General features: G+C 41.0%; 1 protein-coding gene across 2 annotated transcripts in view; it reads left to right on the top strand.

Moving 5' to 3' along the window:
• The first annotated feature begins 438 nt into the window (after positions 1–438).
• KSR2 (kinase suppressor of ras 2) overlaps positions 439–23,686 on the top strand; it is a 388,289-nt gene continuing 365,041 nt past the window's right edge. For both annotated transcript variants that reach the window (XM_075178524.1, XM_075178525.1), the window contains exon 1: positions 439–629. In XM_075178524.1, the coding sequence (XP_075034625.1) occupies positions 453–629 (177 nt within the window). In that variant the 5' untranslated portion in view covers positions 439–452. The remainder of the gene's footprint in view (positions 630–23,686) is intronic.

Here is a 23,686-nt window from a genome sequence, read left to right as displayed (position 1 = left end):
TATTATCATAAGTAATCTATTTATTTGTATTATTATTTTTATTATTATTATTTGTTTCTGTCGGAAGCTTTGCAGACAGACCCAGAGCCTGTGCACGCATACATACATATTTATTTATTTCCGGCTGTTGGCAACATCAGCACCGCTGCCTGGTGCTCGTGTGATACAGCATCTCGGTTGGAGGCACCGAGGAGCACTCACTCTAATGGAGGCAGATTGGAGAGTAATCTAGTGTACAGGGGTGTACATTTCATGCACACAGTCACAGGCTGCCCTATCCATGTACCTGTGCTGAGGACTGGGGTAGTGGGAGGCAGCAGAGGGGTGGGTGGGGTGGACCAGTGGGAGAAGGTTAGAGTAGGGATACAGCTCATTTTTTTTTTATTAATATTATTTGGGGGGGGGGGAGGGAGGGTGGGAAGAAAAGGGTGACTGCAGAGCAAAGGGGAGAAATGGATGAAGAAAATGTGCCCAGCAGCGACGATCAGCCACTGAGTTTGCAGAAAGCCCTGCAGCAGTGCGAGTTGGTACAGAACATGATAGATATCAGCATCTCCAACCTAGAGGGGCTCAGGACCAAGTGTGCCACCTCCAACGACTTGACACAGAAAGAAATCAGGACACTGGAGGTAGGAGATTACCTTGGGGCATCTGCATGAAACGTCGGTATTGTCAGTATTGGCTACTTGTGTGTTATTACTATTACTGCTTCCTTTTTTTTCAGCGTTTGTTTTAAACAAACTGACTACTTTGCCGGTCAGTACTGCGTTGCAAAGTGATATTTGGATTGTTCACCAGCACCCACTGGGGCGATTTTTTATCTTTTATTTCTACCCCTCCCCCTATCTTTCATGCTGGCAGTGGGTTTGTTTATATCCCCTGCTTGGTGTGCAGTGCCATAAATTAAGCAGCTGCAGTGAAATGGAGTGAGTCTGCGCATTCTGCAGGTGGTCGCAAAGGTGCTTCTCCTGTGCAGTGCTCCTATATCCCCCTCAATCCTCCTTCTTCTTCTCCAGCCCACACCTTTCATAGATTCTTGTTACATTGTTGCAGATAGATGTCACAAGTCGTTTTGCATTGTACAAATATGCTCGTGCTAGGCATTTATTGTTTCACTGTGGCATCAATCACATTATAACAAACGGGGTTTGCAGCACGCACAGCCAGAAGAGCACAGTTGAAACCAGAGGAGAATATTATACTGTATACCATTATATAGGGTGAGAGACAGACTTGGCCAAGCTAGGCCCTTTAATCTGCTTTAAACACGTATTTCATGTTTAAAATCATTTGCCATAATTCACTTATTTTAGTGGATAGAAATGTATCTAAAATTCAAAATTTTAACCTGCTGAGGAAAGTTATATAACTTATTAGAGATTCTTTCTTCCTGTATTTGCATAGACCTTCCAAGTGCCATTGAGTTCAGTTTTAGTTTGCTCCCAAGCTCTTAATTGTAAAAGTGGTCCTCTAATATGTGTAATCAAGCAATTGTATTTTTATTGTGGTACATTAAAGATTAATCTAATATTAGAAGCTGTAGCTGATACTCCTGACAGTCAATACAGAAATTTATTGCTTAGATCCGACATTGGATAAAAACATTTAACATTTAACGTATAACATTTAACTCTAAATTGTAATCAGTTGGTCCATGACTTTGTTATACAAATGTTGCTTATGTTCATTGATTCTGAGAATAGAACTTAAGTATAAATAAATAACATGTTAGAAATAGTTCATTTACCTTTGTCATAAATGTAAACCATGATTTCTGTTAAAAGACAGATTGCATTTTTCTTGCTAAGAGGCCTAATGGACAACATAACACTCATAATAGATGTTTCTAAACAAATATGTTGCGGCATATGTAAATCCTTATTATTCGATTTAAGAAAATCACATTTATATGTTCTATAATGCTCCAGACATATTATTCACAAAAAACATGTAAAACAATATTGTTTTTCAGTTTTTAAGATGGGCTGTTTCCCCTTTAATTTATTGATTGATTTCTGATGAAAAGCAATTTCCAACTAGCAGATGTTATGTCTGTTTATTGGACCAATATAACAGATTTGTATTTTTCCAATATACTGATATTTTCTGACCCTACTTCCATTATGCAACATAAATGTGTTGAAAATCAAATTATATTCTACACTGCAGTACCAAGAGCACACACATTTGGTGGTGAATATTTTGATTTTTATAGAGAAGTGTTTTGTATAACTTGCCTGTGACAGATGCAGACAAATGAAAGGGGAAAATTCATGGGAGTTAAAAGGAAGCAGCAAGGGCAACAGGTCTGTGGCCTAAGGTGGAATTAATTGTGGGTTTATCACTAACCACTAAGTTGCTAGCTAGAGCTGTAAAGTTGTTGTTTCATGTCTCATATATTGAAGAGCTTCTGTAAAATTGTCTTTTTGCAACCTAAAACTAAAAGTAGTCTACCACAAAGATATGAGGGGGATGTATTTTGGAAAAACTGTGCAAAGGTATTGATGTTTGCACCAGTTATCTTCAGCTATTAGTAGCAGTATGCTTACTTTCTACTTTCTTTGCCAAGAATCATATTATCCTCAAAGGCCAGTGAATAAAAGTGAGCAAAAATCTAAATTCGTGCAAAGAAACCCCAAGCTAACTTTCTCGCCTGTCTCAATTATTTCCCATATATTTACCACAATTCACCAAGGGATCATTTGCAATTAATTTCTGATTCTTGTGGGTGAAAATATAAAGCAGTTTTTTTTACAAGGTTAGCTGTTGTTATTGAATTGCTTTATTACATAGTGCCTTGTGTACTATACTCTTACTCGGGCTGGCTTCTTCCAGAACTCACATTCGGGGTTAAAGGTATTAAGGTTCGATTTATGTAAATTGCCAATATTCGTCGACTTTGCAGGCCAAATTTTAAACTTGTCTTTAAACACTTTGCTGTTTTAAATTTTGCCTGCAAAGTTGCCGAATATCGGCGATTTGTAGAAATCGGACCTCAATACCTTTACCCGCAGGGGGTGTAAAGGAAAGGCAATCTACAAAAGGTTCTGTACACTGGTAGGTTGACTCAACTTTTAAGTCAAGGTAGCCTATCAGGTGTTACTAAGCTCGCTTCCAGGCCAGCTTCTCCTATATCTCACAGCTCTGGCAGTGAGGACTGGAGACAGCTGGCTTGGGAGAGAGCATATTGCTGGAGGGCCAATCTGTGGCCCTCCAGGTTTTGTGAAGCTAAAAACCTCAGCGTGCTTTGCCATTAGCTAGCTAGCTAACAGCTTGCAGGGCATGCTGGGAGTTGTAGATTCACAACACCTGGAGAGCCACAGTTTGGCCAGGCCTGGCATAATGCATAAAGAAATGGTATTGTATTAAATGCACTTTCTAGGGTGACAGGGACATTGGGGAAACCCCAGAAACAAAGTTTAAAAAATAACAAATAAAAATAACAGTTGCCGTTTTGGCTGCCTACCAGGAGGAGACAGTGTAGTGAGGTCCTAGACTACTGTTCTTTCCACTCCAGTTGGTACTTGAGGGATGAAAGTTTCAGCAAGTAGTTAGATGCAATATTTAATATATGCTTATTTTTCCTCCAGGAGACAGAAAAGTTAAAAAACAATAATTTAACCACTACTCATAATTTGTTTGCTAAACTTTGCTTTAAGAATTGATAATGATTAGTTAAAATGTAGCATTTGTTAAATCAGATTATGGGCCACATGGATCTGGATCTGAAACCTATGAACTAGTACTATAACTATCAAGCCCACCATAGACACTGACCTTGATTGGCCTATCTGAGTGTGAAGGCTTGGAGCTGCAACTCCATCAGGCCCATTGTTAATCTGGTGTTAACTAGTAAATATGCCTGGTGTTTATTTTGCACTTATTTTGCATGTGCAAATATTGGAAAGGTATGTGCTATACAGTTAGACCATGTATCAATATTCCTCCCAATAATTAATTTCTGCTTTACCAGATGTTGCCATTCAATATGATTTTCTCAATTCTTATATCCTAATGTTTCAGCCTAGGATATTTATCTGTAACGCCAATATCTGTTCAGGTATAAAAGTTAGGACATACGTAGCATGGCTTATCATTCTCACATCATGTTAAATCTATATGTTTGGTGAAACCAATGTTCCATACAGGACGAGAGTTGTTGCTTTTTTTTGCAGGTAGTCAAGAGGCTGTCCCAAGGTCTGCTAACATGTAGGCTAATTTGTCCCATCACTTCCATGCAACAATTGATAAAGGTTAATTCTACTCAAAACTGAAAACTCAATTAGACATTGGACTCTGCTGGCTTCTGATGTCGAGCTCTGTGTTAAGACAGGCAGCATGCTACACATAAGAATTATGGCCTCCCTGATAATTTTTGGTCTCAGTCCCACCTCACCTTGATAAATGAGTTTGAAAAATGTTTTAATTACTGCCTTAGCGCAAGTGATACCTCAAAGGAATTTTCTAAGTCATAGGTGTCACGTTTCAGGCCGTTAGACTGTTAGCTCTAACTTCTGTTGTGGGTATTAGTATAATTTCTATCCCGTTGATGAGTCTGCTAAGATCTGTTCTGGTTGTTATGTAATCCTCTTAGACAGTTGTACTAAAGTAGATGTTCTAAAAAGTTTATTTAGTAGAATCTTTACTTCCAAACCAAAGTCCAACTTCAATTATATGTAGTCTATGAGCACATACAGCTTTGTCATAATGGCGCTGATCACATGATGTTTGGCTGCCAGGGTGCAGTGCCGTCTTATCATAGAGATGGTGGCTTCTGTCTGAGGTTATAAAGACAGCCCAGGGTTAGAACATAGCCCCTTTATCGAAAAATTCCTCATAATGTAGACTGGGCCACTAAGCTGATCAACAATCCCAGATTTTAAGACAGGGTATTCCACCCAAATGTACATTTTCTGTTTTGTTTGGAGTAATCATTCAGTCAAGATTTCCCCTAGCTGCACTTTACTTGTGTAAATGACTACAGTGTTACATTGTGTTGTATTAAGCAATAAAAATATGTAAGGTTGGCAAATTTACAGTTTATGTTCAAATATGGTAGAGATGAGTGGCTCTCCTATGGGATGAGGTGCAGGATTCTGTATTCATTGAAACCAATCAACAATTATTTAATTATTTAATTGTTTTCAAAATATGATTTGTTGTTTTTTGTTTTTTTAAAAAAAAGAAGGTTAGAATGTCAATCTGTTTAATTTTGAGGATTTATTTTTCTCTGCTTTGTAAAGGCAAGTTGTTACAAAAATGACATTTTAACATTTTATGTTAGCAATCACGCTATGGGAAAACATCTGCATTAATTTAAAATATTAATTCTGTCATACCTTAAGTGTAAAGATTGGTGCTTTTTCCCTTCTTAGCTCAATGTGTGAAAATATATCCGTGTGCTCCGGTTTCCTCTCACACTCCAAAAACATACTGGTAGGTTAATTGTCTGCTAACCAGGGTTTCCCAAACCCAGTCTTCAGGGCTCCCCAACAGTGCAGGTTTTCTGGATCACAGGTGACATAATTAGGACCACCTGTGGATCTGTTACAATGTGTCAGTCAGTAATGAATACACCTGTGCTCCAGCACGGAGATGTGGAAAACCTGCACTGTTGGGGAGCCCTGAGGACTGGGTTTGGGAAACCCTGCCCTAGTCTGTCTGTCTGTATGTTAGGGAATTTAGACTTAAAGCCCGATGGGGCAGGTACTGATGTGAGTGAGTTCTCTGTACAGCGCTGCGGAATTAGTGGCACAATATAAAAAAATGGTGATGATATATATATTCCCTTATATCGTCCATGGTGTTAATAAGGACAGAGTAAGATCAGCTTATGTAGTTGCAGTATCAGACCACTGCACTGATAGCACCAGCAGCTGTAGTTTATCTCCACCATCTGGATACTAGTTACTGTGAGTGCTGGAAACTATCTGGGCTTATAGTAGGAACTGTGCAGGTACCTGTGACTACCTCTGTCTCCTCTGAATGTGCACTTATATTAAAGGGAGTAGCACAGGCAGTGTATGAGGCTGACACTACTAATTTTGATTCACGCCATAAACCCTCACCTGGTACATTTCAGGGAACCTGGCAGGCAATAGCTCAGCTGACTATTTTGAGATGGCATTTGTGACTGAGAAACTAGGTTTTTTTTCTCATGATATAACCCTAGTTACCCATCTTGACTGCACCCAGGGCCGGACTGGGACTAAAAATCAGCCCTGGCATTTAAAGTATATAGGCCCACCTCGTGTTAATGAGTAGAAAATAAAACATGTGCTGGGGCCACATTGCATTAGGGGCGTGGTCAACATGGGGCATTGATAAATACATTATAATAAAACATTACATTTATCATGCCCTCCCCATCCACACTAGGACACCCCCAGCCCAATGTACTTATCTATTCTTCTGGTGCTGCTGACATCATCAGCATGGGAACTTCCTGTAGAGTGAGCAGGGAAGCTCTTAGTCTCACAAGATTACCAAATCTCATGAGATTTAGAGCTCCTCGGCTTGCTGCAGGCTGTATCCTGTCCGGGGACTAGAAACAACTATCAGCTTCCTCCTGCTAACCAGAGCTGGATTAAGGCTCAGGTGGCCCAGGGCACTTAATACAGGGGGGCTCCTATGATGTATTATGGTTATTAGATGCATTTTAGACAAATACACAGGCAATACTGTGTGCACTACTGTTAGGTGCACGCAGTTCTGCCTTCACAAGTAGTATAATGTGGAGCAGGACATACCTCCCAACTGTCCTTGTAGTCAGAGCAAATCCTGACTAAGCGGGACAGTCACCCACCAAATTCAGGACAGTTGGCAGACTGTCTTGGTCTCTCCTACCTGTTCTTGTCACTGTCACCACCTGTGGCTGCTAGTGTCTTTAGTTGCTGCTTGTCTGTATCCTGGAATGTTGGGGGCCTAATTTGGAGAAAAAAAATGGGTACATGAAATTTAGAAAACTCCTACCAGCCCTGACATTAAATCAATAGCACCCACATTATATAATTAGGCCTCCCTCCAGCCCCAACATTAAAATAATAGTATGCACATTTGATAAATAGATCTATTTTCCTCCAACCAGCCCTATATATTAATATCCTCAACCCACCCCAGCATTAAATTGAAGGTCCCATCACCTCACCGTAAATAAATAGCCCTGTTTGGAAAGGGATAGATATTGTTCACCTCCTGGAAAGCTGCACAACTAATAAACACTCTAAGCCCTCCAACCAGCTCCAACATTAAATCAATAGCATTCACATTTAACAAATAAGCTTATTTCTCCTACTGACCCCCAACAGTACATTGTTAGCAACACCAACACATCAATAAATACCATGTGAATACATAAGTGATAACAACAAAAAACGAATGCAGCGCTCAAATCTAACTGTCTCCCAATATAGACTAATGAAGCATAAATAGCAGATCACGTGTGGTCAAATATATAAAATAGTATTTAATATCACAATAAAATCATACATGTAATACCTATTGATGCTTGAGTAGTAGTTATAGGGGGAAAGGTGTACAAAGACTATGTCACAGTGCACTGTGACATAGGATGATGTAACAATTCAAGGACTATAGAAAACCATGTTAAATGGTACTCATGAGTACCCCAATTACAGCAATAAATACCTCCCGACACATACACTTATACTACATCAATACCCACCCACATTACAGCAATACCCCTACACTTACCAGCAAAACTCCCATATTACAGCAATCATGAATACCCTCCCAAATTACAGCAACTAACATTACCCCCACATTACAGCAATACCTTCTCCCACAATACTAAAATCAAACACACTACATCACTACAACCACCGCCACACTACAGCAGTGCCACCAATTATATGGGCGCCACTGTAGGGGACCAATGTTCTGCTTTTTTCATATCTCCCACAAAATTGCAACAACAGAGTAGCTATACACATATATAATTAGCAAGTACCCTTTTCTCTCAATTAAATTGTAATGGCAGAATTGTCATGAATCATTCCACATGAAATTATATGCTAACAAATATGTCAGAAACAAAACACAACTGCTGAAAGATCACCTGACCCTACACTGCCACATTAAATGTATTTCCATCTACAGCAAAATGTCAGAAAAAAAAATATTTTTTACTACAGTAACTGAATATGTGTCTTTTCTTTTAATTTTAAATAACACAGTATATAAATTAATGGGGGTGGAGGATCTGTGTGAGAGCTAATTGGATGTGATCCACCAGTTTGATTAGATAGGAAACATTTAGATTATTTACATGGAGACGTCTGCCCCCTTGACTCACAGGCAGGGCCACCAAGAGGAATTTTGGCCCCGGTACAGCAAGTTCTTGGGGTCCCCCATAGTCAACAATGGCAGAGACTTGTGAGTGAAAAAGCACTAGGCTACTCCTCTTTGGTAGAAGTCCATATTATGCCACACCGTAGTGCCCCCAGTTCATATTATGGCAATTAATATTAATACTACCCTCAATTAATATTATGCCATGCAGTAGCGTCCGCAATAAATATTATGCCATACAATAGTGCCCCAGTTCAAGAAAGGTTAAAATGTAATAAAAAATGCATTGTACACGAGAACATATATTAACCTACCTGATCATGGCATCCTGTATGATCTCCTACTGGGTGCGCCGGACGAGGAGGGATTATTATTATATTATCCTTTATTTGTTAGGCGCCACAAGATTTCTGCAGTGCCGTACACAGTACAAACAGTAGGATGTACATGGTGAAACAGTACTGAACAGTAAACAAAAAAAATCACCAATACATCAGAAACTCCAGGCAGGCTAATGCAGTAAAGACGGAGCAGAAGAACAGGTGTGGAGACAGAAGGGAAGAGGGCCCTGCTCATACAAGCTCACATCCTAAGGGAGCGTAAACAAAAATCAGGCACAAAGGGGATCCAGTTGAATTATGGGGGAGAGAAAAGGGGGGCCAGGAGGGGAGAACAAGTGGAGGAGAAGAGGGGGTTGATAGGCTTTAAGGAACAGGTGGGTTTTTAGTGCCCGTTTGAGGGAGCACAGATTAGGAGAGAGACGGATGGAGTGAGGGAGTTTGTTCCAGTGAAGGGGGGCCGCACGGGAGAAGTCTTGGATTCTGGAGTGGGAAGAGGTGATCAGAGTGGAGGAGAGGCGACGGTCATTGGCCGAGCACAGGGAGCGGGCAGGAGTGTGAATGAAGAGGAGGTTAGAGATATAGGGGCAGTAGACTGGGAGAGAGCCATGTACGTGATGGTAAGGAGTTTGAAAAGAGTTTGAATTGTGAATGTAATTTAGCTGCACAACACAATCAAACCCTATGCACAACCGTCGCCTTCCTTAGCCCTTATCCCTAATACAGGATATAGTTCTCCCAGGTGCATTATGGTTTAACAGGCACTCTTTGTAACCCCAGAACAGTTAGTAAATATAAGTGGGATTTACTATGAATATTTAAGAGAGTTGTCCACTTTTATTTTGCTATATACCCCCCACCAGTACTTTGGTGGCGGTTCCTTTCCGGGGAATGCCGCTGTGTGTTGAAATCAGCAGGGTCCTATTACTTACAGTCCGTGGGGACCTCTTCAGGTCAGGCTACAAATTACAGCTAGAAGAGCACAGTGGCCATCCATTGAGGTGCTAGCTATCAAATCTATTCATTGGATCATTACACAGTTATCACTAATTAGTAAGTAAATGCAGACTGAGGTCTAATGGGGAAGAGGGAGCATATAAGAAATATGTATGATACCGAGAAAGCCTTAAACCTGTGAAAGATATTCTTAAAGCCACATGAAAAAAATTTTTTTTCTAGAACATCACACACTGTATCCTTCATACAAGAATCAGGCATTTGGATGTCTGACAGATCTCTGAATGTATATCAGATGCTGTAAGTGTCCAAGGATATCTTTATCTGTATAGCCTGACAGGAGAAAAAGTATGCTTCTTTATTTTCTGTCACTTTAAGATTGAATGCATGACGTTCTGGCAGACATGCTTCCTATGGCATTACCCCAGCGCTCCATAGTATATTTCCACCAGGAGAGCTGACAAACCCATCTCACTCCCCGTCTCCCAGACCGCATGGCACAATCTACCTGGTGGTGGTGGGCTGACATTTCTGAGGATCCGCAGCTGTCTCCGAGGGAGCAGTGGACAGAAGGAAGGAGGGGGGAGATGGAGCAGCCCAGAGCTGCTCTGCGCAGCAAATGTAGTAAGGTGGCTGGTTCCTGGGGAGGAGCCAGCCACCAGGAAGCCAGTCATTGTTGGGGTCGGCCACCAATAGGCTAGGGCCTGCCCCCATTAGCTTGTCTGCATATACTCACGCCGGGATCCGGCGTGGAAGTCAGGTCCCGGAAGATAGTAATGACAATCCGCCCCTGCTTAGACCGGCCCATCCAGCCATCGGCCCTTCTGGCATTTGCCAGAAGTGTCAGATGGCCAGTCCGGCCCTGACTGCACCAAAGTTGCTCTGGTGATTTCTCTGTCTCCCTGGTGTTCTCTGTGGAGGAAAAAGTCAAACAACCCACTAGTAGACTCACACTGCTGTCAATGCCCTACATGTTACATGCTACAAATTCCCTAACACACACACAGACAGACCAGTAGTGACTATGGTCGATTTAATAGCAGCCAATTAACCTACTAATATGTTTTTGGAGTGTGGGAGGAAACTGCAGAGCCTGGATTAAACCCACGCAGACACGGAAGAACATACAAACTCCACACAGATAAGGCCATGGTTGGGAATCGAACTAATGACCCCAGCGTTGTGAGGCAGAAGTGCTAACCACTAAGCCACCATGCTGCTGTGTTCACTATATATCAATATTAAGGTAATAGTTCTTAACTGCAGCAGGAGGTGTGTTCCATTGATCATCATTCTTTGTATGACGTCACAGATTCCGTAGCGCTTGGCATAATCATACAGATAAGGCATACATGAGAACAGTAATCATAACAAAGGGTACAGATAAGCAGAATAATAAATGCATGGATGCAATTAACAGAACAAATCACACAGCATGCAAAAACAATTCAGCATAAGACATGACGGACAATGACAGGTGCATGGGTACACATAAGCAAGTGGTTACATATACAGTCAGGTCCATAAATATTGGGACATCGACACAATTCTCATATTTTGGGCTCTATACACCACCACAATGGATTTGAAATGAAGCTAACAAGATGTGCTTTAACTGCAGACTTTCAGCTTTAATTTGAGGGAATTTACATCCAAATCAGGTGAACGGTGTAGAAATTGCAACGGTTTCTATATGTGCCTCCCACTTTTTAAGGGACCAAAAGTAATGGGACAAAAGCAATTTCATGGACATGTGTGGGCTATTCCCTCGTTATTTCATCATCAATTAAGCAGGTAAAAGGTCTGGAGTTGATTCTAGGTGTGACATTTGCATTTGGAATCTGTTGCTGTCGACTCTCAATATGAGATCCAAAGAGCTGTCACTATCAGTGAAGCAAGCCATCATTAGGCTGAAAAATCAAAACAAACCCATCAGAGAGATAGCAAAAACATTAGGTGTAGCCAAATCGACTGTTTGGAACATTCTTAAAAAGAAAGAATGCACCGAAGAGCTCAGCAACACCAAAAGACCCGGAAAACCACGGAAAACAACTGTGGTGGATGACAGAAGAATTTCTTCCCTGGTGAAGAAAAACCGCTTCACAACAGTTGGTCAAATCAAGAACACTCTCCAGGAGGTAGGTGTATATGTGTCAAAGTCAACAATCAAGAGAAGACTTCACAAGAGTGATTATAGAGGGTTCACCACAAGATGTAAACCATTGGTGAGCCACAAAAACAGGAAGACCAGATTAGAGTTTGGCAAACAACATCTTAAAAAGCCATTACAGTTCTGGAACAACATCCTATGGACAGATGAGACAAAGATCAACTTGTACCAGAGTGATGGGAAGAGAAGAGTATGGAGAAGGAAAGGAACTGCTCATGATCCAAAACATACCACCTCATCAGTGAAGCATGGTGGTGGTAGTGTCATGGCGTGGGCATGTATGGCTGCCAATGAAACTGGTTCCCTTGTATTTATTGATGATGTGACTGCTGACAAAAGCAGCAGGATGAATTCTGAAGTGTTTCGAGCAATATTATCTGCTCATATTCAGTCAAATGCTTCAGAACTCATTGGACGGCGCTTCACAGTGCAGATGGACAATGACCCGAAGCATACTGCAAAAGCAACCAAAGAGTTTTTTAAGGCTAAAAAGTGGAATGTTATGCAATGGCCAAGGCAATCACCTGACCTGAATCCAATTGAGCATGCATTTCACTTGATGAAGACAAAACTGAAGGGAAAATGCCCCAAGAACAAGCAGGAACTGAAGACATTTGCAGTAGAGGCCTGGCAGAGCATCACCAGGGATGAAACCCAACGTCTGGTGATGTCTATGCGTTCCAGACTTCAGGCTGTAATTGACTGCAAAGGATTTGCACAAAGTTTTAAAAAGTGAAAGTTTGCTGTAGGATTGTTTAGTTTGTCCCATTACTTTTGGTCCTTTAAAAAGTGGGAGGCACATATAGAAAACGTTGTAATTCCTACACCATTCACCTGATTTGGATTTAAATTCCCTCAAATTAAAGCTGACAGTCTGCAGTTAAAGCACATCTTGTTCGTTTCATTTCAAATCCATTGTGGTGGTGTATAGAGCCCAAAATATGAGAATTGTGTTTATGTCCCAATATTTATGGACCTGACTGTACATATAAACTGATTAACAGGTTGGGGACTAATTGCATCTAAACTCAGGCAAAAGGCATTTGAGTAGAAGCTCCTGTCTAGCATTTCTGCCAAGGCTGCTGCTCTGCCTGGTGGGCTCAGTAATTGAGAAAGCAGAGCCATCTCCATGCCTCTTAGGCAGCAGGCTACTTTTTCCTTGTCACTCAGAGGATGGTTCTGCCTTGCAGGTGCTTCACCTCTAAGCAACACTGCAGGCCAAATGGAACAACAAGCCAGGGATTCACTGCAACAAGCCAGAGATTCACTACAGCAAGCTAGAGATTCACTGCAACAAGCCAGAGATGCACTGCATCCTCTCCAGTCAATGGAGCAGTACATTCCCATCTTCTTGCCAGTACTTGTCATGTACTGGCAAGGACATGGAACATACATGGACATGCTACTGTCTGAACACTAATCCTGTGCACACCCTTCTTAGTTTCTTTGTGTACTTTCTGTTTTGACGTCTTCCATTCCTTGGAACATCTTTAGCCCCACATTTACCTTAGTTCCCTTTATTACTACTTATGTATAGTGTACCTCTAGACAGAATTCCCTTTGGGCGCCTATGTTGACTGCAATGATGGTAAGATCATCACCTGATTGTCCTCTTGGTCATGCCAGGAACTGTATGTGTTTTTATTCTTGACCACGCAGAAGAGTTTAGTGATGCAAGACTAATAAATATTCATGTACCCAATGCTCGCTTTATCAAGATGGCAGTGTATATAGCAAGATCCAAAACTGTACCAAAAATAAGGCAGTCGTAAATGGGGCTGTTATTTAGTAATAAGGGGCCTGATTCATTAAGGATCTTAACTTGAGAAACTTCTTATTTCAGTCTCCTGGACAAAACCATGTTACAATGCAAGGGGTGCAAATTAGTATTCTGTTTTGCACATAAGTTAAATTCTGACTGTTTTTTCATGTAGCACACAAATATCAACTTTAAATTTCAGTGTACAAATAAGCTATCAAGTATTTGTGTGCTACATGAAAAAACAGGTAGCATTTAACTTATGTGCAAAACAGAAAACTAATTTGCACCCCTTGCATTGTAACATGGTTTTGTCCAGCAGACTGAAATAAGAAGTTTCTCAAGTTAAGATCCTTAATGAAACAGGCCCCAGGAGTGCAAAGCAAGAATTAGGAAACTTAACAGGTCCTGTAAGGACTAAGAAGCAGTATGTATGCCTGGTCTTTGTATCTGAAGAGGAGAAAAATCATCTCTCAGACATTTCTTCTCTCTTGGATACAGAATGTCATATTTTCCTATGTTGGAACTTTTATTCATTGTATTTTTAAAATCATCTGATTAGAAACTAATTTCTGACCGCAATAGATAGTACCAAATTCTTTACACTTGCCCATATACCACTACCACATTACCTCTGTACTTTAAGGTAATGTTGCAACTGTATTTTTCATCATACCCAGTCATATTTTGCTCCATGGTTTATGGAGCATCAGAAATAATTTAGAGTGCATTAATAACATACAAATACTTTGCAGATGATCTAAAAAAATGATATTTGCTTGCAGAATTGCAGCATGTAGCAGGTTTTATATTTTTTTTTTATGGGGAGTACAATACATCTGAGGCATTGGTAGCACTGCGTACCATCATAGCCATCACAGCTGAATGAGAGTAGGACCATCAACACTAACAGGCCTGCTTTCATCCAGCAGTAAAGGTAACCATTGAATAAATAGCTTCTATTCTGGATAGGAGCGAGGGGGAGAAGATGTGCTGTTTAGTGATATCATGTAACATGCTTGAGCCAGAGTCACATGATGTCATGTGCTGAGGGACAAATAGCACTAGATAAGGAAAGGTGGCAGGCCTTGCATGCAGAAGATGATTGCAATTGGATTAGTACCAGCAGTCCAAACCACATCTACCACACTTTGCCAAATGCCTCTGCAGGGGATACACACAATCCTTGTGGGGATGTGTACCTGACTGGCTGAATGATAGCATGTTGGCTCAGGGTGCAAGGATTGCTTCTTGCTGGCTTTGTGCACTGGCATGTGGAAACAATCGGAACAGTGGTTGACTGGTATGAGGAACCAACATGGCACATTGTATGGCTAGCTTGAGGAGGCATTCTGGCACATTGTATGGCTAGCATGTGTGGGCAATGGACCAAAGTGTATAGCTAGACAAAAAAGTGGTAAATCCCCAGGCCCTGACGGCTTCACGGCCGCATACTACAAGAAATTTTATGATTTGTTGGCCCCTCATCTGAAAGCCCTTTATAACAACACTCTCCAAGGTGACCCTCTCCCATCAGAGATGCTGGAGGCCAAAATTGTAGTTATCCCTAAAGACGGTAAAGACCCGCTCCACTGTGCTAGCTACAGGCCAATCTCTCTCCTCAATCTCGATTTGAAAATTTATGCCAAAATCCTAGCAAACCGTCTGAATGCCTTCCTCCCTTCTCTGATCCAGTATGACCAAGTAGGGTTTATCCCGGGACGCCAGGCGAGGGACAATACCAGACGTGCCATTGACATCATCCATATTACAAATTCCAGGAGATCCCCAACTATTATGCTCTCTCTGGATGCTGAAAAAGCATTTGACAGGATCTCTTGGGACTTTATGAAAGCGGCTCTTGAGTCGTTTGGCTTCGCTGGCGACTTCCTCACTGGCGTCCTAGCATTATACACTACCCCTACTGCTAAAGTCCTGGTTAATGGCACTCCCTCAGAATCATTCTCCATTCAAAATGGAACACGACAGGGTTGCCCCCTTTCCCCTCTGATATTTGCTCTGATAATTGAACCTCTGGCTTCCCAAATTAGGTCTAATCCTAGCATACAGGGGGTCAAGGTGGGTAATACGAACTCCAAGATCTCACTCTTTGCAGACGATATCCTCCTATCACTTACCCAACCGGGGATCTCCTTGCCCAACCTATATGCCATCCTTCAGAACTACAGCGATGTTTCGGGCTATAAGATAAACTACACCAAGTCAGAGGCCATGCTGCTTCACGTTTCTCCTCGGGATACCGAGCTCCTCCGGGCTAATTTTAATTTCAAATGGCAGAACAGGAAGATTAAATATCTGGGGGTTTTCCTCACTTCTCGCTATGACCTCCTCTTTCGTGAGAATTTCCTACCCCTTTTCTCCAAGACGCAATCAGACCTGACCTCCTGGAACCGCCTTATTATTGCGTGGCTGGGCAGGATCATAGCTGTCAAAATGAACATACTCCCCAAATGGCTGTACCTCTTCCAAACCCTTCCGGTAGCTGTCCCTGCCTCTTTCCTTGCCAACATCCAGAAGGCCCTCACCCGCTTTATTTGGAACCATAGACCTCCTAGAGTCTCATCCAATATCTTAAAACGACCAATCCCTGGAGGAGGAAGAGGCCTTCGCGACATCAAATTATACTTTTTGGCATCCCACCTTTCGCAAATCGTTGCCTCCTACGCTCCCTCTGGCTCCACTGCATGGCTTCATATAGAATCAGCCCATCTAACCCTGCCCGATCTCTCCTCTCTCTGGGGCGTATCTCCCGCCCGTCGCCCCCCTGCTGTTAGAGCACTGCCTTCTATCAAATTTGATGCTATGCTCTGGGACTCCAACTCCTTCAAACTAAAACTTTCAACTGCAATATCTCCTTTAACCCCCATCTGGCATAACCCGGTGTTCCCTCCCGGATCTGCCTCTACAATCCACCGTAACTGGTCTCGTGCAATGCTTAAATTTCCAGTAGATTTTTCCAAACAGGGCCGCTGGCTTTCGCTAGCGGATCTCCAACCCCAATCCCCGCCCCAAATCCTCAGCCCCTTTGAATTCTTCCAAATTAACCATTTTTTGTGATCCCTGCCACCAACCTATGTTCTTAGGGACCTTACTCCATTTGAATCTCTTTGTAGAAAACATCCCTTGGACAAGGGCATGATTTCTCAAATATATAGCATTCTTCTCACTTCTGCCCTTCCCTCTCCAAACCCTCATGAAGACAAGTGGGAAAAGGACCTTGGTCCTCCCCCGGATGAAGAGGCTTGGGAGGACATGAGACTGGGGATAGCTAAATGCTCTATATCAACTAAACTTAAGGAAACCTCTTACAAAATTTATTACCGTTGGTATTACACTCCCACAAGACTCCATAGAATTTTTCCCTCTTCCTCGCCCTGCTGTTGGCGGGACTGTGGCCAAAGGGGTACGATGTTTCATATTTGGTGGTCTTGCCCGATTATCACCACCTTCTGGGATTCAGTCCATAGTTTCCTAAATACCCTTTTTGAAGCCCCCATCCCGAAAGATCCCTGGATATTTCTTTTATGTTACCCTCCCCAAGACCTGGACAAATTCTCCAAGAAATTAACTGCCCACATCCTGACAGCAGCCAAATCACTCATAGCCCTTAATTGGAAAAATACCTCACCTCCATCCCTTTTGGCTCTCAAGAAGCAGATTTGGCACGTGGCCGCTATGGAGGAGATTACGTACTACCTCCACGATAGAGGCCACGTCTTCAGTCAAGTCTGGGCTCCATGGCTAGCCGTGGAACACACCTTCCGCCCTCAACGCTCCACGTCCTCCGACCTGACCAATGTGCGATGACCCTAACTCTTCCCGACACATATCTCCCCCTCTGCTATAGGCTCAACACACCCTAGTTATCCTCTAAATACTTACAGTGCTTATCTTTGTGGTCCTACCCCCCTCACCCCTCCCCCACAATCCATTCTGTTCCTACACCCATTTTATATTACTCTTTAAAAATGTAAAAACCGGTCATTTTTGTCTAAAGGTTTCCTAATATGCGATACACCACAATAACTGTTGTGATTTTACTGTGCATGCTACACAGTGTTATCGTTTTGCTGTCTGTATTTTCTTGATTGACCACTGAAAATAAAAAATTATATAAAAAAATAAAAAAAATTTTTGCTACTTTCATACGCGTGAAGGAATATTATATCTGCTGTATTATACCAAGCCTAATAGCTAATGTGTTTTTTGCTATCAAAACAAGTGTTAACTAACTTTTCTTTTGATTATGAACTGGTTGTTTGTGTATGCCACAGCTGCAGAGCAGGACATATCCTGCAACGCGTGAAACTCAGCATATGGACGTAAATACCATATTTTTATTGGATTTTTTTTACGGCGAATTATATCAAACATGAGTCAAACTCAGCATCAGGCGCTGTTTCTTGACCCCATATCTGGGGTGAGTGAAAGTAGTGCTGGATTGTGGTCTCTATCCAGTTGGACCCAATGACAGCTCTGAGTGAATTTTGCTGCTAAATAATATTTGTTCACTGGACTGGCCTGACATCCCAACAAATGGGATTTTCCATTCCCCCCACAAATGAGAACTTAAAATAAGTGAAGTCACCTAGTGAATGATCTTTTGGGACAGATACAAGGGTGACTTATGGATTATATATAGGACTTTGGGCAGTAGTACCATTTTAAGTTGATACAGCCTAACACCAACAGCAGTAATCTGGACCACATGTTAGTTTCCCTACCAATATATTGAAATAAGAGATTAACATTCATTGTTTGAAACATGTAGGGATCATGGGTAGTTTGAGAACCTAGGTATGTAGATGGTTTCACACACTGGAGCACCACATGCTCAGATACAGTGATTGATGGACCATGAATAGTTACAATTGTGTACTCAGTCCAGAATACTATCCTGCCTCCTTCATAATTTTCAGTGCTCACTTAAGGGATGAGGACGAGTCTCCTAGATAGAAGATCATGACATTGACATATGATCCATTCTTGCCCTCAAGACCCACCATGACTACTCTGCGGTTATCCTACTCAGTCCTAATGTGAACGGAAGGGGTTCTGTAGCAACTACTTACAAGAACCGGGATAGTGGGCAACCCCGCCTGGTACAATTTTCTTGTATTTAAAGAATTTTATCCTCTATTTTTGGATTTTAAGATCTTTCTATTGGAAATATTGAAATGTGATTATAGTGCAAGCTATTTGTTTGTTATTATTATTCACTATTATTTTTACTTTGCAATTTTATCATTTGTCATTGTTACCTCTTAAATTAGATAAAAAATACTGTTTTATTTCAAGACGTCATCTGCCATATTTATTTAGGCTACCCTGGCGCACCTTATATTGTGTTGTGTTTGTTTTAGATTTCACACGGATTGGCATTGGCCTTGAGTAAGGTTGCAACAGGGGTTTTCAAAGCTACTCACATATCTACTTAGGTTAGAGCGCACAAGAGTCAGTTGTTTTATGTTTAACGGGTAAAATGACCCTTAACTTTCCAACCGCAAATTCAAATTGGGGGTTGTCTATTTCCGATTGTACTGCAAACATGTCCATGGCCTTTGAACTAGTGAAATGCTATCAAATTTTGAATCGCTTTGAAATTTTCAAGTATCTGTACATGGTGCAAACATTGTCATCGCCTACCTTGCTTTAGTAATGTCACTAAAAATGTTGTCATTACTTTAGAGGAGAGAGTATAGAAAAACAGCATGGCCGATGTACAATGTGGTATTGTTCCGTACTCTGCTTCATACTCACTGCAGCTTCTTCCTACATCACAGCTCCCCTGCCTGAAGAAAGGAAACTGCCTGGGAGTGGGTATAGTGCAGAATGTCAAGACTTTCCTCTAGTCTTCAAAACTTCAAGCGTTCTCTGAAAACCCCTCTTCAGACAAGCTTATAATATTCCTCTACCACCATCTTAATCTCCCTAGTTTGCCCTATTACAACCCTCTACACGCCTAACACAAGACAACAACCCTTTGACCAACATAGTTGTGTGACTGATCATACAGTCCACTAAACACTTTGTAACCTTTGCATTCTAGCTGGACCAATGTACAATATGATGTAGCACTTACCCTTGTGTATCAAACCATTGTCCCATAGATTGTAAGCTTGTGAGCAGGGCCCTCTTACCTCTCTATGTATGTATTACTCAGTATTGTTTTATTACTGTTTGCTCCCAATTGTAAAGCACTATGGAATCTGCTGGCGCTATACAAATAAATCATGATGGTGATGATGATGATAATGATGAATGTGAGACCGCTCTTAAGCAAAGCCACCACACTTCACACTTGATGTTGTTTTATTTTACACTCACAAAAATGCATATTACACCAACATGTATATAAGTCTATAAGCATTGCATTGAGCTGCTTAGTAGAGAAAAGTTTGCAAAAGGGGCTTCGAATTACAAATACATGTGTCAAATAATAAAATAATAATTTACTTAAAAAAAAAAAGAAGAAAAGAACTAAAAGCTAATCTACACCAAAGTGCTTTCCTTTCTTTGTATTGGTATGATTTATACCACCTGTGAGAAATAGGATCCACTTATGTAAGTTTGATTTGTGAGTAATTTGAAGCTTATCATGACCTGCTTCCACATGTATATCAAAATAATTAGTTATTTTAATGTGCTGTTACTTGTATTGAAATTAAGTTAATTAAAACCATCTGTGGTGTTAATGAAAGTGGATTTACGCAGAGAGAATTTCCAAATGTCAAAACAAAAATTGAGCATAATATCATTGTGACTGCAAGTAGGACCATTTACACTTGTTTCTGACTTCTTAAAGGTAATATAGAATATGGGCATTGAACCAACAGAAAAACTCATCTGGTTTAGTGTAACTTTTTCAGGTTGCATATGAAATTGTCCTGAAGTTACAAGTTTACTAATGTCACAAGTGTAGTCCTAGTTTGATTGTTTCAAGTCTTTTGCTGAAAAAACTGTCTGTCATTGTATGTGATATGCTGTTAGAAAGTTTCATAGTAGTTTCTATCATCATCATCACCATTTATTTACAGAGCACCATACATAGTAACATAGTTGATGAGGTTGAAAAAAGACACCAGTCCATCAAGTTCAACCTGTTTTGGATCTCCTGTGATCCTGCACTTATATTTGAAATGAATCCAGGGTAAGCAACCGCCAATCTGTTTCAATTGTGAAAATCCCCCCAGACTCAATATTGCAGTCCTATTTTTACCCTATATCCACTACTAACCTTCATTTTAAATTAACGGTCGTATCCCTGGATACACCTTTCCGCTAAAAATTTGTCTAACCCTTTCTTAAACATATCTATTGAATCTGCCATCACAACCTTCCCTGGCAATGAATTCCATATCTTGACTGCCCTTACTGTAAAGAACCCCTTCCTTTGCTGGTTGTGAAATTTCCTCTCCTCTAACCTTAGGGGATGACCACGTGTCCTGTGTATGGTCCTTGGGGTAAAAAGTTCCCATGAAAGCTCTCTGTATTGACCCCTAATGTATTTGTACATTTGGGGGGAAAGATTCTGTAGTGTCGGCAATCATCTTACAGATATGACACACATCTTACAGATATGACATACATGAAGATAATAAATATACTAACAGATACATGAATACAATTAAGCACATTGGCACATACATGGATAGTCATGAGCTATTACGGACACTGGTCTGAATTCTGTGCTTGTGAGTGAACCAACAGTAGAAGATTCAGCTTAAGACATAACATCTGAGTGCTATGAAGTGTACAGAAAGGAGTCATTGGGTAGAGAGGACCCTGCCCATGAGAGTTTACATTCTAGGGTAATGAGAAACAATAGGTGCAAACAGGACATGAGTGAAAGTGTTAAATGGAGTAAGTAGAGGGAGTGGACATGAGTGTCTAGGAGGGGCTAGGTAGGAAAGCATTAGAAGAAATGACGGTTGGAGGAGAGTCTGGTAGGGTGAGGCTAAAAGTCCCATCCATAATTGGGGAGAAGGCTCAGAGATGGGTGTGGGAAGAGGTTATGAGAGGGTCAAAGGAGGAACAGAGTAACAGAGTGGTCGTGCTGGGGTGTATCATGTGATGAAGTTAGAGATGTAGATGGAGAAGGGTTAGTGAGGGCCTTGCAGGTGAGGATGAGGAGTTTGAACTGAATTCCAGAAGCAATGGGAAACCAATGAAACGATTTACAGAGTGGAGCAGTGGATGAGGATTGGCGGGAGAGGAAAATTAGTCCAGCTGCAGCATTCAGGATGGATTGTTGAGGCGGAAGGAGGCTGAGGAGAAGGCCAGTGAGGAGGAGGTTACAGTGGTCATGGTGGGAAATAATGAGCAAGTGGATCAAGGTTTTAGTTACTTCCTGAGTAACATTTTGGCATTGTTACTGAGGAGGAGGGGACAAGACTACGAAAGGAACTAGGTGTGAAGCTGAGGACAGAGTTGAGGATGACACCAAGGCCCCAGCCCTTTTGTTCTTAATTGTTAGAGTTGTTTGTTAAAGCTTGTAACACTTGTTTAAAATGCCTGCTGATATGTTATGACAGATAGGTGTCTCTTTCTTTATCTAAATGCATTGTCTTTTTTATTAATGAGATTAAGGCTAATGTGTGGGTCTTTTAAAAGTTAAAGAGCTGTCCACGTGGTCCCTGAAGTGTATCAGATTGCCTATGACTGCTTTAGATATTAATAGGTGAAAAAATATAGTATCCAGGGTCATTAGGCATAGTCAGAATATCTGGTGCACATTTTGATTTTGCAAACAATAGTGTTAATTTCCTTGTTTACTATATAAATGTATCATCATAATCATCATCATCATTTATTTATATAGCGTCACTAATTCCGCAGCGCTGTACAGAGAACTCATTCACATCAATCCCTGCCTCATTGGAGCTTACAGTCTAAATTCCCTAATATAGACACACACTCACACAGACACAGACAGACAGAGACTAGGGTCAATTTTTGATAGGAGCCAATTAACCTAGCAGTATGTTTTTGGAGTGTGGGAGGAAACCTGAGCACCTGGAGGAAACCCATACAAACACAGGGAGAACATACAAACTCCACACAGACATATCTATCAATGTATCTTTAGGTGGATGTCTTAAAACATGGCCTAAAAAAGGACATAAGGGCTATGTGGTGATTGCAATTTTTTAAATATATTGGATTTTAAAAGACCTCATGCAGTGTTTACAAAAAGCATTGTTTTTTTTTATTCTAGCTTCTTTCTGTGTTTGTCATCCATGTTTATAGACATGCAATCAGGAATTAATTATTTTAGATTCCCTGGAATATGACAAAAAGCTTGTCTCAGTTTCCACCACACCACAGGGATGGACCCTCATGAAACTGCTAGGAGGAAGAGGGGAGTTTTAAACAACTTCATTGAAGGAAGAAAACACTATAATGTATTATATGCATTATTATTAGAGATGGTCACTGACCCCCGTGTTTTGGTTTTGGATTCGGTTTTGGATCTGGATTACCGTTGTGTTTTGGTTTTGGTTTTGGTTTTGCAAAACCGCCATTGCGTGTTTTGGTTTTGGTTTTGGTTTTGTTTGGTTTTGTTTTGCAATTTGTTATAAAAATTACATTTATTGGTGCTAAAATAACATAATTTAGGTATTATTTTGTAGCTACATTATTATTAACCTCAGTAACACTAATTTCCAGTCATTTTTTATTCAATTTTGAACACCTCCTATGTCACAATATGATTTTCATACACTTGAAAAGAAAAATTGCTGCAGTTCTTGCCAGTGATAACAAAAAGGCCATTGTCATGCCTGGGCATAAGACCAAAAATCCACTCTTAAGTGTGGAATTATTTTTACACGAATCCTGGCAAGAGTTGTCTATCCATTTGTAGCATTTTGAAAGCCACACTCAGTAGAGGTAGGGACCTTAACCATCTGGGATCCTCATCCATGTTTCGTCATTTTTCAGCGAGTTATTGGAAAACTGTTGGGAAAATCAGAAACTTCGGTTAAAAAAAAAATAACAACAAGCATTCCAGCATAATCTACCTCCCTTCTCTCATCTACATCCCAGCACCTGCAGTCTTCCCCCCCAACAATTGGCAGTTAAACAATCCTCTGCAAGAGGAAGCAAGAATGAAACCTGTCACCCAGTCGC

This window comes from Mixophyes fleayi, chromosome 1 (assembly GCF_038048845.1).
Source record: "Mixophyes fleayi isolate aMixFle1 chromosome 1, aMixFle1.hap1, whole genome shotgun sequence".
NCBI classification, from domain to species: Eukaryota; Metazoa; Chordata; class Amphibia; order Anura; family Limnodynastidae; genus Mixophyes; species Mixophyes fleayi.
This window is presented reverse-complemented; position numbering and strand designations above follow the sequence as displayed.